The sequence below is a fragment of the Carettochelys insculpta genome, chromosome 18 (assembly GCF_033958435.1).
Source record: "Carettochelys insculpta isolate YL-2023 chromosome 18, ASM3395843v1, whole genome shotgun sequence".
Taxonomy (NCBI): Eukaryota; Metazoa; Chordata; order Testudines; family Carettochelyidae; genus Carettochelys; species Carettochelys insculpta.
The window spans coordinates 794,568-811,070 of NC_134154.1; the positions used below are offsets into that span (position 1 = coordinate 794,568).

Genomic DNA, 16,503 nt, shown 5'->3' on the forward strand with positions numbered 1-16,503 from the left:
TCTGTCAGCCCTGCACAGGGGCAACAAAAACCAGCCTTTTCGTGGGCCACACACGGGACTCCAGGGGACCACGTGGCTGGTTGCCCACTACCGACTATGTCTGTCTCCACTGATCACAGACAGACCACAGATTTCATTGTCCCTCCCGACCAGTATTCCCCATACGCAGCTTTTGGGCGGCTGCCCAGGAGAGACTTAGGGGCTGTCCAGCTGATAAGCAGAGTGCCCGCAGCCGGCAGCATGGGTGTGGTATTGGTGGTGCACATCCCCACAGGCCTCAGCACACAGAACAAAATTTATTCAGCCCACGGATGGAAGACGTTAGCGGGACCCTCGCTCCTGCCCCTGTCCAGGCCTGCTGGAGAGGACATTCCCGAGAGCCAGGATCCTGAGCAGCTGTGGTTGGTGAGCCCTGCCGGGAAAGGCTTTTCAAGCGGGGTTCCCCCTCCCTGATTCCTCCTGCCATCTCTGCCTGCTGCAGCTCCCAGTTGTCCTCCCACCCTAGACCCTGCCAGCTGTTGCTCAATTCTGTTCCTAGCCAGCCATTCAGTCTCGCTGCAGGGGGTTCCCAGCACTGCCTGCCAAGGGGGGGGAGCCTACGCAGCTCCCCCTCTGGACATCCCCTTTGGTATGCTGCACAGGCTGAGCCTCCGGAGAGTCTCCAATACCTGCTGCTGTTCAGGGGCTGCTGTCCCATGGCCATGCCTGGTACTAAGTCGGGTACAAACAGAGGCAGGCATGGCAATGCAAGGCCCTGGTGTGGCCAGCTGGTTACGAGGGTTCTGCAGCGCGGCAGCTCAGCCCAGGGCACTCTGAGACAGAAGTGAGCGGCTGCAGGTAGGTTGCCCAGCGTTCACTGGATCACTTTGTGAACACTGTCATCCCACAGAAGCTCAGAGTGCAGAGAGACACGCTTCATTTGTGCTTGTGCCCTGTCCACCTCTGAACATTACAGGGCTGGGTTGGTATTGTCGCCCATGTTACAGGTAGAAAAACTGAGGCACGGGCGAGGTTGTGATGTGCCAAGCTCACCCAGTGCCAGGATGAAACCCATATTTGGAATGGAGCCCTGGCCACTGAAGCAGTGCAGAGGACAAGGCCTCGATCCGGCCAACATCCCCGCACTTACTCTTAAGCAGGTGTGCCAGGGCAGGAGCAGTCTCAGAATGCCTCTTGCTGCAACTGAAACACCCGGAGTCCGCAGTGGACCCTTGCAGCTGCACTGCCTTGGCACAGTGTGCCGGGCCGCTGCACCGGAGGTGGCAGGATTGGTAGGCTGAGTGGCACAGCTGCCACAAAGGCACCTTCCATTCTTGGAGACAGCTGGTGATAACGAGACCGCTTGGCAGCGTGGAACCCTCCAGAGCCACCAGCAGGGATTTCTGCTGCAGCTTTTACCCGCGCGCAGCCCTCTGCACAGCAGCGCTCAGGCAAGGACGATGCCCGACCTTGCCAGGTGACTTTAGGGGGCAGAGTACAGGTACCTGGTGGATACGCGGTGGGAGCCCATGCGCCTTTTGCTTTTGGTGCCCTGGACATGAATTACCGCAGTGTATTACATCGTCCACTGTATGGGCCCCCAGACAGTGCTGCAGGGGCTGGGCCAACCCACCGGAGAGAAGAGACAAAATCTCACGTCCCCTAGAGCCGCTTCTTTTCCCCAGAGCCTCCCATCACGACTGACTCCACTGCTGCCCTCGGTGCAAATGACCAGCAGCAGCCAGCAGAGCTGGGCTGGAGCAGGCCGCGTTGTGCTGAGAGCTGTACAAACCCTTCTGAGGCTGCCGTCGCTGCTGCAAAGAGTTTACAGCCCCATGTCTGCAGCCGGCTTGGGTCGGACGGGGGAGTGTGCGTGTTCATGTCTGTGTGCACGTGTGCGTGCATGTGTGCACTTTGACACCTGTTCAGCTCACCATGGGCATGGATGAGGTATAACCAAGATTAGATGAACCACCAAGAGCCCTGCCCACGCCTGCAGGGGACACGCTGCGTGCTCTCCAGGGTAGAACCAGCCCCCCCACGCCTGCAGGGACACGCTGTGTGCTCTCTGGGGTACAACCAGCCCCCCCACGCCTGCAGGGACACACTGTGTGCTCTCGGGGGTACAACCAGCCCGCCCACGCCTGCAGGGACACGCTGCGTGCTCTCCGGGGTACAACCAGCCCGCCCATGCCTGCAGGGGACACGCTGCACGCTCTCGGGGGTACGACCAGCCCGCCCACGCCTGCAGGGGACACGCTGCGTGCTCTCTGGGGTACAACTAGCCCACCCATGCCTGCAGGGACACGCTGCGTGCTCTCCGGGGTACAACCAGCCCGCCCACGCCTGCAGGGACACGCTGCGTGCTCTCTGGGGTACAACCAGCCCCCCCACGCCTGCAGGGGACACGCTGTGTGCTCTCCGGGGTACGCCCAGCCCCCCCACACCTGCAGGGGACACTTTGCGTGCTCTCTGGGGTACAACCAGCCCCCCCACGCCTGCAGGGACATGCTGTGTGCTCTCGGGGGTACAACCAGCCCGCCCACGCCTGCAGGGACACGCTGCTTGCTCTCCGGGGTACAACCAGCCCGCCCACGCCTGCAGGGGACATGCTGCGTGCTCTCGGGGGTACGACCAGCCCACCCATGCCTGCAGGGGACACGCTGCGCGCTCTCGGGGGTACGACCAGCCCGCCCATGCCTGCAGGGGACACGCTGCGTGCTCTCCGGGGTACAACCAGCCCCCCCACGCCTGCAGGGGACACGCTGTGTGCTCTCCAGGGTACGCCCAGCCCCCCCACACCTGCAGGGGACACTTTGCGTGCTCTCTGGGGTACAACCAACCCCCCCACGCCTGCAGGGACACGCTGCGTGCTCTCCGGGGTACAACCAGCCCCCCCACGCCTGCAGGGGACATGCTGTGTGCTCTCTGGGGTACAACCAGCCCCCCCACGCCTGCAGGGACACGCTGCGTGCTCTCTGGGGTACAACCAGCCCACCCACGCCTGCAGGGGACACGCTGCGTGCTCTCCGGGGTACAACCAGCCCGCCCACGCCTGCAGGGACACGCTGTGTGCTCTCCAGTGTACGCCCAGCCCACCCACGCCTGCAGGGGACACTTTGCGTGCTCTCTGGGGTACAACCAGCCCGCCCACGCCTGCAGGGACACGCTGCGTGCTCTCGGGGGTACAACCAGCCCGCCCACGCCTGCAGGGACACGCTGCGTGCTCTCTGGGGTACAACCAGCCCACCCACGCCTGCAGGGGACACGCTGCGTGCTCTCTGGGGTACAACCAGCCCGCCCACTCCTGCAGGGACACGCTGCGTGCTCTCCGGGGTACAACCAGCCCGCCCACTCCTGCAGGGACACGCTGCGTGCTCTCGGGGGTACAACCAGCCCGCCCACGCCTGCAGGGACACGCTGCGTGCTCTCTGGGGTACAACCAGCCCACCCACGCCTGCAGGGGACACGCTGCGTGCTCTCTGGGGTACAACCAGCCCGCCCACGCCTGCAGGGACACGCTGCGTGCTCTCCGGGGTACAACCAGCCCACCCACGCCTGCAGGGGACACGCTGCGTGCTCTCTGGGGTACAACCAGCCCGCCCACGCCTGCAGGGACACGCTGCGTGCTCTCTGGGGTACAACCAGCCCACCCACGCCTGCAGGGGACACGCTGCGTGCTCTCTGGGGTACAACCAGCCCGCCCACGCCTGCAGGGACACGCTGCGTGCTCTCTGGGGTACAACCAGCCCGCCCACGCCTGCAGGGACACGCTGCGTGCTCTCTGGGGTACAACCAGCCCGCCCACTCCTGCAGGGACACGCTGCTTGCTCTCCGGGGTAGGACTAGTCGATCAGGCCTGCAGGGACACGCTGCTTGCTCTCCGGGGTAGGACTAGTCGATCAGGCCTGCAGGGACACGCTGCGTGCTCTCCGGGGTAGGACTAGTCGATCAGGCCTGCAGCTGGGAGACAGTCCTGTTGGGAGGGGAGGGAGCTGAGGGCTGGCTCCCCTGATGGGGAGGCAGATGAGGAAAGCCCAGCACCTGTGCAGAATGCCATGTTCAGCGGCTCCCAGCTGGGGCTGTTTGTGGTGTTAGGGAGCTGGCTGTGAGCACAGCCGTAGCGTATCACTGGATGGGTATATATAGCTTCTGCCCAGGGGCTGGCCCTATACTGTTTTCCTGCTATCATGGGGCTCTGGTTGCTGCTGCTTGTCTGGCAGGCTGTTGCTGCTGCTCAGCGAGGTATGTGTGCTGCTGAGCCTGGCTGGGGTCTCTGTGCTATGGCCCAGCTCTTGGTAGCACCTGGGCTTAAAGTCAAGTTCGGGTTTTGTTGTAATCCCCTTTCACTGGTATTGGCTCCTTCCTGGTGCATCTGAGAGTCTCCTGCAAAAACCTGACTGCAGGGCTGGCTCTGTAAGAACCTCCCCTGGCTCTGCTCTTGCCAGAGCCTCCTCCTGAGGACCAGTGCAGCTCTCCCTGCTCAGCTGTGGTTGTAAAGGGAGCAACACCCAAAAGCTGCTCCCAAGCTGGGCCTGAGATGCTGCATGCCAGCCCCTCTGTGCCACGGCTGAGCTGCTAGTACTGCTTCCCCACTAGCCGCAGCATCTGGTGCACTTCACTGGCTTGTCTCTGCTGGGCTGCACAGCAGTAACCTTTCAGCACAGGCCTGGTGCCTGTCTTACCCTGGGGTGTCCCCTGCCCACCAACCCCTCCTGGCCCAACAGCTGCTCAGCAAGAGGCTGGTGGGTGCTGAGCGCTTGCTGGCTCCCCATGGGTGCTCTGGCACCCAGCTGTCAGCCCACCCAGACTGGAAGGCTTGAGACAGCCACCAGTGGCCTCCTTCCCTTGGAGGAGCTGGATAGGGGCTAAAACAAATCCCGGGGTGGGGTGGGGGTGAGTAACTAGCATGCCTGCCTCAGTGAGCTGCTGGTGCCACACAGCTCCTGTGAGAGGAGCCAGGCCCCCAAGAACTCGTGGCTGAAATTCCTGACAGTTGCATGCCCAGGAGCCAGGCCCTGTAGCATGAGGGCCAAGGGGCCTGGTAGCAGCTGAGGGTCTGAATGGCTGGCGCAGCCTGCAGCAGATCTCAAGTAGTGCTTCTCAGGTGCTCTTGCCAGAGGCTGTGTGTGGCTTCTTGGGGCTGTATCCAGCCTGCTTGCTGTCCTCCAGCACCCATGAACTCCGTCTTCTATGAGTGCAACAAAACCAGCATCCACCTGGCTGTGAGATTAGACCCCTTGGGAAATGGCCGCCTGCTGGACCCCCAGTTTGTGCACCTGGGCAGCTGCCGCTACTCCATCTTGGACAACCTCCAGGGCTTCCTGCACTTCCAGCTCTGCCTGAGGGACTGTGGCTTCTCACGGCTGGTGAGTGAGCCTTGTTTGGTGCTCCTGCAAGCCGCATTGCTCAGCTTTCTCTGGCTGTGGGAGTGAACCTGCTGCAGGAGGGATGGGAGTCCCCAGCTGTGCCTGTGGGGCTGGGGGAGATTCCAAGGAGTTGTCCCTTGCCCTTGCCGCCTGCTGCTCCAGCTCTGGAGGATGCTGGGCCCTCGCCGCCGGCTCCATGTCCACTGGCTGCTCCCTGGAGAGGAGATGGGCCAAACGACGAAGGCCCTTCCCCCGTAGCTCTTGCCCAGCAGGCTTCTGTCTATATTCTTGTCTAATGCCCAGGAATGGCCTGGCCCCTTAGCGGGGAAGGTGCTGCAGCTCCCCTTGCTTGGGGAAGGCCTGTCTCCAGGACCAGATTCTGGCTCAGTATCTCGGCAATGACCCCATCCTGCCAGACTTGCTAGGCTGAGAGCCATGGGAGGCAGCTGCAGGGGTGGCTAGCACTGACACCCCACCCTGGGGCCTTTCTCCCCAGACCTCCGGGAACATGGTCGAATACTTCGCAGACCTGGTATACAGGCCTCCCGTGGGCAGAGGCAGACGCTACAGCAGCCCCTTTGCAGAGAGGATAAATTGCACAGACTATGGGTGAGCTGCCAGCCTAGGGCCTGAGGCTAAAGTTCCCCGTCTCATGGGCTGCCCCTGAGGACCCCATGGACAGTGGGGTGGGGAGAGGGACAGCCCCCCTCCAGAAGGTGGGGGTGACCTGTAGGCCGGGCTAGCTGCTGGTGGGGAGGCTCGGAGCGGGAGAAAAGCAGGTGCATATCCTGACTGCTGCTGGCCATCAGCTGGCTCAGAACCTAGCATACCGGTGGGCTCCAGAGAGCGGGGCTGGGATGGGAAGGGGGCTGCTGGGGAGATTGGGGTGGGCAGCCCTCCTCCTGCTGATAGAGCAGAGGCTCTGTGTTGGTGGAGCCTTGGGCTTGGGAGTCTCCAGGAACCCCAAAGGGGCTGGAGGGCCTGGTGCTACCTGCTGCTGGGGCACCCCAAGGTGTTTTGGGGGAGGGGCTAAAGCTGCAGAGCTCCCCCAGGCTAGAGCCAAAACAGCAGGGTCTAGAGGTCGGGAATATTCTCCACCAGGAGAACGGAAGCTGGAGAAGGTAGCTGAGACAGCAGACCTCCCTCCGTGGGAGGGGGCAGCCCTGGGGCTATCGGAGGGGATGCAAGCACCAAGTCCCAGCTATGTGGGGCTGACTGTGCTGTCTGTACACAGCCCACGATGCTCTCCCAGCAGGGTGATCTGATCCTGTCTGGGTGAGGGATCTGCAAGCCCCATGCTGACCCGGGGGTGGTGTAGCCCTCACACCAGCTCTGGGGAGCAGGTGACCTGAGCTTTCCAGTGCAGTGCAGGTGGTAGAGGCCAAGCAGTTGGCCTCTGGCTCCGTACCCTCAACAGAAGTAGGTAGAACCTCCACGGCTCTTCCCTGTCTCCCCTAGGACAGGATATGTGGCTCCTATGTACCTGTCTTCAGTGACTGGCCAGCTGTCTGCCTCAGGAGCACTGGTGTTCAGGGTGACCCTGATGAATGGTAAGAGCCCAGTGGAAGGAGGCACTTTCTGCAATCTTGCTTGCAGCCCACCCTGATGAAGCTTTCTGCAGCTCCAGGCAACACCCTAAACAAGCTGCAGTAACCCAGTTCCTCCATCTCCATGTTCATCGTGCTTTAACTGTTCTTGGCAGTGGGGCTCTCTCCTCCTAGGAAACAACTGAAGTAAAGACTTGTGCCTCCTGGTCTCAAAATGGGTTCAGAGGCATGTCCTCGAACTCTGCCCTCCCACAAACCTGCATGCACTTGCAGAAGGCTCCCTGTGCCAGGAAGTCTGAGGGGCATATTAAAAGTTCTGTGCAAAGCATTAGTCAAACTTTTCCTTGCAGTGAACTTCAGTGCCCCATCAGACTCCAGGGTCGTCTTCCTGGGGTCTCAGATCCACTTGGAGTTTGCTGTCGAAAGCTCCTTCCATCAGCCTCTGCAGATCTTTGTGGATGAGTGCACTGCCACGCCAACCCCAGAACTTGGCAAGTCTCCCATGAACTACAGCATCATTGCAAACCATGGGTAACTATCACCAGGAGACGGACCAGTGTGGAGCAGGTGTGGAACAGTTAGGGCAGCTCCATGAGCTGTTGCTGAACACGCTGGGTTCTTGCAGCACCTGGCAGGCCAGGCACTGCCATCTGACTCCAGCTGGTGTCAGTAAGCCACAGACTAAAAGATAAAGCAGCAAATGAAGACGGCTAGCAGGCAATTGGCTCAGCCTCTAGTTACCACTGAAGAACTGGTCATGCTGGCACTAGGACTTAACTGATGTCCAAAAGCCTTTGCTAGGGCAACTTAGATGCTCATGTTGCTTTAACGAGTCTTCAGGCTTAGGCCAAAACTGCTGACCTCAAGACTTGCTGCATGGCGACCCTGAGGCCAAACTGTTCTGTTTCATGCACCATTGGCAGACAAGCAAATTCAACTGTCTTCCTGTTGCAGGTGTCTTGTGGATGGTAAAGTGGCAAACTCCCAGTTCCTGCCCCGACAAAGCCCCGAAGCTATCCAACTCTCCCTCCAGGCCTTTGAATTCATAGGCGTAGACTCAGATGTGAGTAATATGGTGGGTTAAAGGTATTGCTGCTTTCTAGGGCTAAGCAGCTTTAGAGCAAGTGCCTGGGTCCTTTAAATGCAACTTGTAGATGCCTTTGGCTTGTAACTAGTCCTAGCTTGTCTTCAGGGACTGACTGACAGGGTCTTCACCATAAAGCCTTCATGGCTCTTAGCTAGACTCTGCCTTGGAGAAATGGATACATAGCTACATTAACTGGAGCTATCTGGTGTTCAAGGAACCTCCATGGTGCCTCAGGCCCTGCCATCTAATGACCACTTGTGTGGTGTGTAGCTGTTGAACTCACCTGCAGGCTTCCCTTGAGCCAGTAGTTCAATCTGCCTGCCAGCGTGGGCTGTGCATGCAGTTCTCTGCTTCATTTGTACACTGGACACTACATGTCTGGCCTTGAGCAAGTCAGTGGGCTGCAGCTCTGCTGATCAGGCCTGTTTGGGGGCCCAGGGTTGAGACCCACCAGCAGGACCCCATTCAGACAGCACCCAGCCTGACACTTCCAGCCTTCCAGGGCAGGGTGTCAACTTTTTTTGTGGGGAAACAAGCTTCTGCAAAATAAGCAGCTTTCAGCCTCTGGGCACTGAAGTGCCCTAGTCTCAGTAGCAGGCTGGCCTGGCCACCTAGTGCCAAGGAAGGCTTGATCTGGTGACGCTGAGTGTTTGAACTCCAGAAGGTTGCTGGAATTCAAAGCCTGAGTAGCCCCCTGCCTGACACTCAGCAAGGATGAGGCCACCCCTGAGAACAGCCCTCCCAAGCTGTGCCCATGGCAGTGCCCTGCTGAAACCCTCCATTGGGAGGGAGATGCCCAGGTGAGGAGTGTGCACAAATCCAGTCTCAGATGGGCACTGAAGCCCAGGCTGTGGGGAGGATCCAGCTGATTGTCAGGTTCTCATCTGACCTCTGGTGCTGGAGCAGATGCCACTTCACAACAGCAGAGGTTTCCCCTAGCCCCAGGGCCAGGTGTTCCCCTTGGTCATGGGACATCCTGGTGTAGGGCTCCTGCATGCTCCTGGTGAGGCTGTTCCACTGGCTACACCAGAGTCTCCAGGGGAGCAGCAGGGGACCATTCCCAGGTGTGCCCACCTCAGTGCTCTAGCCACCATCTAGGGCTCAGGCTTGCGCCTGCTGTCTGGCCCAGTGACTCCATGTGCAGTGGCCTTGTGTGGAGCGGTTCCATTCCAGCTCTGAGGGTGCTCACCCAGTGACAAGCCACTTCAAATTCCTGCTCCCTTCAGCTCTAGGTGGAGGAGACTTAAACTTGAGGTAGGGGTGGCCCCTAGGCCAGGTGAGTGCTGGAGGGAGCTGCTCCTTCCCCAGCTGCTGTGGGCAGGGTCCAGTCTGGTCAGCTTGCTCAGACCCCACCCAAGTGAGCATCCTCTGTCTGTCACTCTGGGTCATCTCCCTGGCACTGGGCTGCAGTGGGCCTGCTCAGAAGCAGAAGCCTAGGTGCCTAAGTCCCTGAGGCAGACTTGCTTGCTAAGCAAGCTTAGGCCTTTACTGCGAGTGGGAGGGGGCAGGGCCAGCCCAGTGTGGCTACTGTGAAGCCTAGGAGGGCCAGATTCTGAGGTTCAGGCCCTAAACAGACAGGTGCTTCACTCTGAATGTAGCACCTACAGGTGCTGCCCATTAGCAGCATTTTAAGTGCCATCAGACTCCTCATGGGTCTGGCTCTTGGTGCAGCAGCAAGAACAGGGTATTGCCCAGTGGAACTGGTCTGCATCAGCCAGACTGGGGCTCTGATGCCCATGTGTGGACTGCACGTGCAGGGCAGTGGCGGTGAGCAGGGCTCTCCTCCACTGACCTGTACCACCAAGGAAGGACACTTCCAATGCAGGGGGATGTCAAGCTGCTTTCTTCTCTTCCCAGGTCTATCTCCACTGCCAGGTGCTCGTATGGGACCCCAAACTGCTTGGGGGTCACACAAGAAAAGCCTGTTCTTTTGACAGGGACACAAAGAGGTAAGAGCTGATTTGGGGGGCCCCAGGGATTGCAAGTCTGGCTCATCTCCTGGGGACAGGCCATGCCAGGGAACAGCCTGTAGAATGTAGGTCTCTGGGCAATGGACTTGGCTCTGGTGGCCAAAGGAAATCAAGCTTGTGGTGCCACATGCCTCTTGACACCTTTCTCCCATTTGCTGGGGTGGAGGAGTAACTGGTTCTGCCTTCCAGCTGGGCGGAAGCAGCTGTCCCCAGAGCCACCTGTGCTAACTAAGGCAAATGGCCCAGCTCCAGTGTTCTGCTTTGACTCCAGTCACTGGTGCAGCCCTCAAGTCCTGCCCTAGCACCCTTGCTCATGATGGTGGAGACATGGGCCCTCTTAAGCCTGCAAGAGCAGCTTGTATTCCTGGGCTTGGCCAGACCCCCAGGAGAGGGAGTCAAGGTCTGCCTTGCTCAAGGCAGTTCACATGGTGGTGTGCCTGCTCTCCTGGACTGTTCATAAGTTGCACTGGGGTTCCTAGCACGCCCAGGACCAATAGCCCTTGGGGCTGCAGTGCTGGACTCCATGGGGGAGAGGCGCAGCGACCAATGACATGTTTGTTTGAACCCTCAACAGCGAGGTCCTGCTGCAAACCCAACGTGTGGCTAAGCAAGCACAGGTGCCTTAGGGCCACAGCCATGTGATTGGGGCGGGGGGCGGTCTTAGTCCCAGTTACTCTAGACAAGCACTAGTTTAGCTGCAGTGCCATACCCAGTTGGCTGGGTCTGCTCTTGGCACAGCTAAGCAGAGCTGGCATGGGTGGAAGCAGCACTGACTTCAGACTCGCGCTCTCGCTGCTGAGTATGTAGTGGGACTCTCCCTGATCATGCCGGCATGGCCTAAAGCCCACGCAATGCAATACCAGTGTCTTACAGCCACACCCACATGGGCAGTCAGCACTAGCTCCAGGCCTGCTCCTCTGCCCCAAGTGGGGAGCCTAGAGGGCTCTAGACATAGGCCTGCTCCAAGACAGGACCCCACAGGTGGAGCCAGGACTGGCAGTTTGATCCTAATGCCAAGCAGCTGGCATGGCCACCTGCTGCAAGTTAATACTCAGCTGGGCTCTAGCACTCAGTGCCCAGGTGAGTTAGGAGCTTCCTGGTGACTGAGCACTGGGACCTTCTAGAGTTTTGGTTGTTGAGCAAGGGAAGAGTCACCTGTGCACTACTCCATCTGACAGGTGGGAGCTCCTAGATGATCCCTCTCGGAGCTCCAGCTGTAGCTGCTGTGACTCTGTCTGCCAAGAAACCAGCTCTCGCCACAAGAGAGACCTGGAAGGTACTGTGTGGGGTGAGGCACTGTGGGGTTTGTAGGTGCCTTGGCCAAGCTGACTTTGTCAGAGGGCAGAGTCCAGAAGGCTTTGTCTGGTGGGGGCAGGGAAGCTCCTTTTGTGCTGTAAATGGCCAAGGTGGCTTTCACTGCATCACGGTCTGTTCTAGCCCCTGGGCAGTGGGGAACAGGACTCTTCCCCTTCACCTGAGTGAAGGAAGAGCTCAGGGCCTCCTGAGCCAGCCACACTAACAACTCCAGCCAATCCAAGTGGTCTTGGGGGCACAGACTGAGCCTGGGGAGGCCAGTCTCTGTTCAGTTGTACAGACCAGAAGGCTCCATCTCTGCAGGGGAAGGTGGGCTTGTCCATGCTGTTGTGGTGGGACCCTTGAAGATGCAGAAACCAGCTGTGAAGATGGGAAACTACAAGTGGGACTCAAACGGTTCTCTTCCCATCCAGAGTCTCTCAGGTACCTGCACCTCTTGTCAGGTGGTGCTGCCTGGCAACTGGGCAGCTGTTTCCTGTACTGGGCAGCTGTTTCCTGTACGGGGCAGGGATGGAAATGGTACGCAGACCCACAACCCCTACGATCCCCAGTACAGCCCAGCTCCCCACCCCCCACAGGAGAGCAGGGAAGAGCCTGTACAGCCTAGTGCTCTGCTGAGACCTGCAGATTCTATTTAGCTGGGAGGAGCTACAGCCACCTCCCTCCAGCCTTTCCACCTGCGAGGGGCTCTCCCTTAACCCAGGGTGCTGTTGTGGGGCGCTGGCTTACTGATGAGCAGAGCTAGCATCAGTCCACTGGCCAAACCTACTACATGCTCACCTCTCTGCCCTCAAAGGGGGAGGGGGACCCTGAGCATTCAGGGCAGGTGCTGGCCAGTCTGGGCTAAAAGCTACTGCTCCAGGGGGCTGAGAGCCCAGCTCATTCCACCCAAACATGCCAAAGGTGGAGGGCCTAGCAAAGGAAGTAACCACCTGAAATGCCCCCTGGGGAAGCAGGGTGGGCATAACCATCCACCCCATAACACTCTCTGGGTGGGTCTGGAGCAGGGGCTCCCAAAGCCACAGGGCATGGACAGGCTGCCTGGGGATCAGCCTCCCTAGTGCCAGCTGCCTCTCTTCTGCTTACAGGAGGGAAATCAGGCATGGTGCCACCTCCTGTGGGGGCTGTGCTGCTGGAAGTGGCTGTAATTGCTGTGGTGTTGCTGGGTTTCTGCCTCTACAACAGCTGTCACAAGCATCTCTGCTGTAGACCCCAGGGCGCTGGGGACCCCTGGGCAGAGGGGCTGGTTGCTGCAGAGCACGAGTGTGCCAGAATTAATGCACATGTGGAATAAAGCAATAAAACCTTGACCCAGTGCAAGTGGTGTGAGCCTGTGCCTGACTTACAGCAGGGCTGGGTGTTCAGGCCTCTGCCAGGGTAGCAACTGTCAGCTCAGGGGCACTGGATGCTCCAGTACAGGCAGTCTCATAAATAACCTTTCTCTGCCAAGGCTCCCTCCCTAGGCTGAGCCAGGGCAAGCTGGGATCCTCAGGGGAGGGCTGCTTAGCCGGGCTCCCAGGCCCTGCTGGGGGCAGTAACTGCCCTGGGGTGGGGGTTGGCTGCCATACAGGACTCTGGGCGAGTGCCCTCTTGGGAGGTCAGGCCCTGGCCCCTCCCTCTGCTGGAGGTCAAGCAAGACCTTCTGCAGCACCAGTAACCCCTGCATGGTCCAGGGGGCAGCCAGGCTGGTCCAGCACAACTTGCCCTGGGTGAATCCATGTTGGCTGTTGCAATCGCCTTCCCCTCCGCCAAGTGCTCCCAAGGCGATTCCTTCAGGACCTGCTCCATGACTTTCCGGAGGGCAGCAGGGGGCCGGGAAGCGGTGGCGTAACTCCTGCCAGGGCCCTGTTCCCCTGTGCGAGGGAAGCCGCCTGGAGCTGCAGTAGCGTCTCTAGGGATGGAAGGCAATGGGGGGTGATGTGCTTCCCACAGATGAGAAACTCAGAGCTGCTCTGCCGCATGGGGGATGGGCACAACCCAGCAACCTCCTGCAGGCAGCATCAGCACCTGCTACCGGGGGCAGGGGCAGGGGCATGCAGGGGAGCAGCAGGGGCACTGGAGGCGCAAGGCGAAGCAGGCGGGACGGAGGGACACCGCCTCCATCTCCCAGGGCCTCGCGCTGCCTTGCGGAGAACAGGACCTGGGGGCAGTGCAGAAGCCCCCCCCCGCCCATGGTTATTGTGGGGGGATGGGGAAGATCTGGATCACAGGAACATAAGTGAAGACGCTGAGTCGGGCTAAAGCCACAGCAGGTGTTTGCTGTGTGTGGCCGGCAGCTCCTGGCTCCCCTCCCACCTCACTGCTCTCTGCAGGAACGGCCACAGGTGCTCCCAGGCAGCACCCCCACTGTGTTCTGCTCCCTGCCTTGCCCCTCCTGGGGTGGCAGCTGATGCGCCGTGGCCTGTGGGCAGCGCTCCCTCCATGGGGGGAACAAATTGTTATGTGCAGAGTGCCCACGGCTGCATGTCACCAGTGGGAACCCGGGCTGCTGGCTGCAGGTGCACTGCTGATCAGCTGGGTGGGCGCCCGCCCAAGCACTCAGCTTCTGGGGAACGCAGCCTGCGTGGAGGGTGCTGTGAGAGAGAGAGGAGGCAGCTCAGAGCCCCCGGCAGCAGCCACCATCACTTTGCTGCAGTGTGGGCTCTCGGGTAGGAGAGGCAGAAGCTGGCTGTGCTGACGCCACACAGGCAGGCGGTGAGGTGAGGTGGGCAGACAAGATGAGGACAGTGCAAAGCCAGCAGAGGCGAGGCAGGGGCCGGCCCAGCTCTGTGAGCGGCCCAGGCTGGACAAGCAAGGGGAGAACCCTGCTTCTGAAACTGTGTAAACCTGGACTGCAAACCAGTCTCTTGGGCCGGAGCTCTCCGGGGGACTGCCCCAGCCCTTACTGACTGCCCCCCATCCCTCACTTCAGATGTGGCCCAGACACTGGCTCTCACCAGTGGAGACGCCAGCAGCTCTCAAAGCCTGCACCTAGCCTCCCACTGGTTTCCATGTATGAGGCAACCCCACTACCAGGGCAGTGGCTGGCTTGCATACACAGCTCCTAGCACCCTGTGGCCCAGAGTTCAGCAGGCAGCAGCCTTAGGCACAGCCTCTCTGCACAAAACAGACCTGCGCCACCAGCTGTCCTATGGTGCACACAAGCCAGAGCAAACCCTGCACTGCTGGCTGTCCTATGGCACACACGGCCCACAGCCAGAGAAAACCCTGCGCCGCCAGCTGTCCTCCGGAGCACACAGCCCTGCTGGGATGGGGAGACCAGATAGTCAGAGCTAGAGCAAACCCTGTGCCGCCAGCTGTCCTATGGCGCACACAGCCCAGAGCCAGAGCAAACCCTGCACCGCCGGCTGTCCTATGGCACAAATGGCCCTGCAGGGATGGGGAGACCAGACAGCCAGAGCCAGAGCAAACCCTGTGCTGCTGGCTGTCCTCCGGAGCACACAGCCCTGCTGGGATGGGGAGACCAGATAGCCAGAGCCAGAGCAAACCCTGTGCCGCCAGCTGTCCTATGGCGCACACAGCCCAGAGCCAGAGCAAACCCTGCACCGCCGGCTGTCCTATGGCACAAACGGCCCTGCTGGGATGGGGAGACCAGACAGCCAGAGCCAGAGCAAACCCTGTGCTGCTGGCTGTCCTATGGAGCACACGGCCCTGCTGGGATGGGGAGACCAGACAGCCAGAGCCAGAGCAAACCCTGTGCTGCCGGCTGTCCTATGGAGCACACGGCCCAGAGCCAGAGCAAACCCTGTGCTGCCGGCTGTCCTATGGCGCACACGGCCCAGAGCCAGAGCAAACCCTGCACTGCTGGCTGTCCTGTGGCGCACACGGCCCAGAGCCAGAGCAAACCCTGAGCCGCCGGCTGTCCTGTCGCGCACACGGCTCAGAGCCAGAGCAAACCCTGCGCCGCCGGCTGTCCTGTGGTGCACACGGCCCAGAGCCAGAGCAAACCCTGCGCCGCCGGCTGTCCTATGGCACAAATGCCCTGCAGGGCTGGGGAGACCAGACAGCCAGAGCCAGAGCAAACCCTGTGCTGCCGGCTGTCCTGTGGCGCACATGGCCCAGAGCCAGAGCAAACCCTGTGCCGCCGGCTGTCCTATGGTGCAAACGGCCCTGCTGGGATGGGGAGACCAGACAGCCAGAGCCAGAGCAAACCCTGTGCTGCCGGCTGTCCTGTGGCGCACACGGCCCAGAGCCAGAGCAAACCCTGAGCCGCCGGCTGTCCTGTGGCACACACGGCCCTGCTGGGATGGGGAGACCAGACAGCCAGAGCCAGAGCAAACCCTGTGCTGCCAGCTGTCCTATGGCACAAATGGCCCTGCAGCGCTGGGGAGACCAGACAGCCAGAGCCAGAGCAAACTATGCACCACTGGCTGTCCTGTGGCGCACACGGCCCAGAGCCAGAGCAAACCCTGAGCCGCCGGCTGTCCTGTCGCGCACACGGCCCAGAGCCAGAGCAAACCCTGCACTCCTGGCTGTCCTGACGCACATGGCCCAGAGCCAGAGCAAACCCTGCGCCGCCGGCTGTCCTATGGCGCACACGGCCCTGCTGGGATGGGGAGACCAGACAGCCAGAGCCAGAGCAAACCCTGCACCGCCGGCTGTCCTGTGGCGCACACGGCCCAGAGCCAGAGCAAACCCTGCACTGCTGGCTGTCCTTTGGCGCACACGGCCCAGAGCCAGAGCAAACCCTGCACCACCGGCTCTCCTATGGCGCACACGGCCCTGCTGAGATGGGAAGACCAGACAGCCAGAGTCAGAGCAAACCCTGCACTGCCGGCTGTCCTGTGGCACACACAGCCCAGAGCCAGAGCAAACCCTGCACTGCTGCCTGTCCTGTGGCACACACGGCCCAGAGCCAGAGCAAACCCTGCACTGCCGGCCGTCCTGTGGCACACACGGCCCAGAGCCAGAGCAAACCCTGCACTGCCGGCTGTCCTGTGGCACACACGGCCCAGAGCCAGAGCAAACCCTGCACTGCCGGCTGTCCTGTGGCACACACGGCCCAGAGCCAGAGCAAACCCTGCGCTGCCGGCTGTCCTGTGGCACACACGGCCCAGAGCCAGAGCAAACCCTGCACTGCCGGCCGTCCTGTGGCACGCACGGCCCAGAGCCAGAGCAAACCCTGCGCTGCCGGCTGTCCTGTGGCACACACGGCCCAGAGCCAGAGCAAACCCTGCTCTGCCGGCCGTCCTGTGGCACACACGGCCCAGAGCCAGAGCAAACCCTGCACTGCCGGC

General features: G+C 60.8%; 1 protein-coding gene across 1 annotated transcript; it reads left to right on the forward strand.

Moving 5' to 3' along the window:
- The first annotated feature begins 4,169 nt into the window (after nt 1–4,169).
- LOC142022884 (zona pellucida sperm-binding protein 3-like) lies at nt 4,170–12,560 on the forward strand. The gene is made up of 10 exons (XM_075013209.1): nt 4,170–4,224; nt 5,152–5,348; nt 5,845–5,957; nt 6,807–6,898; nt 7,246–7,426; nt 7,850–7,958; nt 9,840–9,931; nt 11,131–11,240; nt 11,576–11,689; nt 12,355–12,560. Exons 1-10 carry the CDS (start codon nt 4,170–4,172, stop codon nt 12,558–12,560), a joined length of 1,269 nt encoding a protein of 422 aa, XP_074869310.1.
- The last annotated feature ends 3,943 nt before the right edge of the window (nt 12,561–16,503 follow it).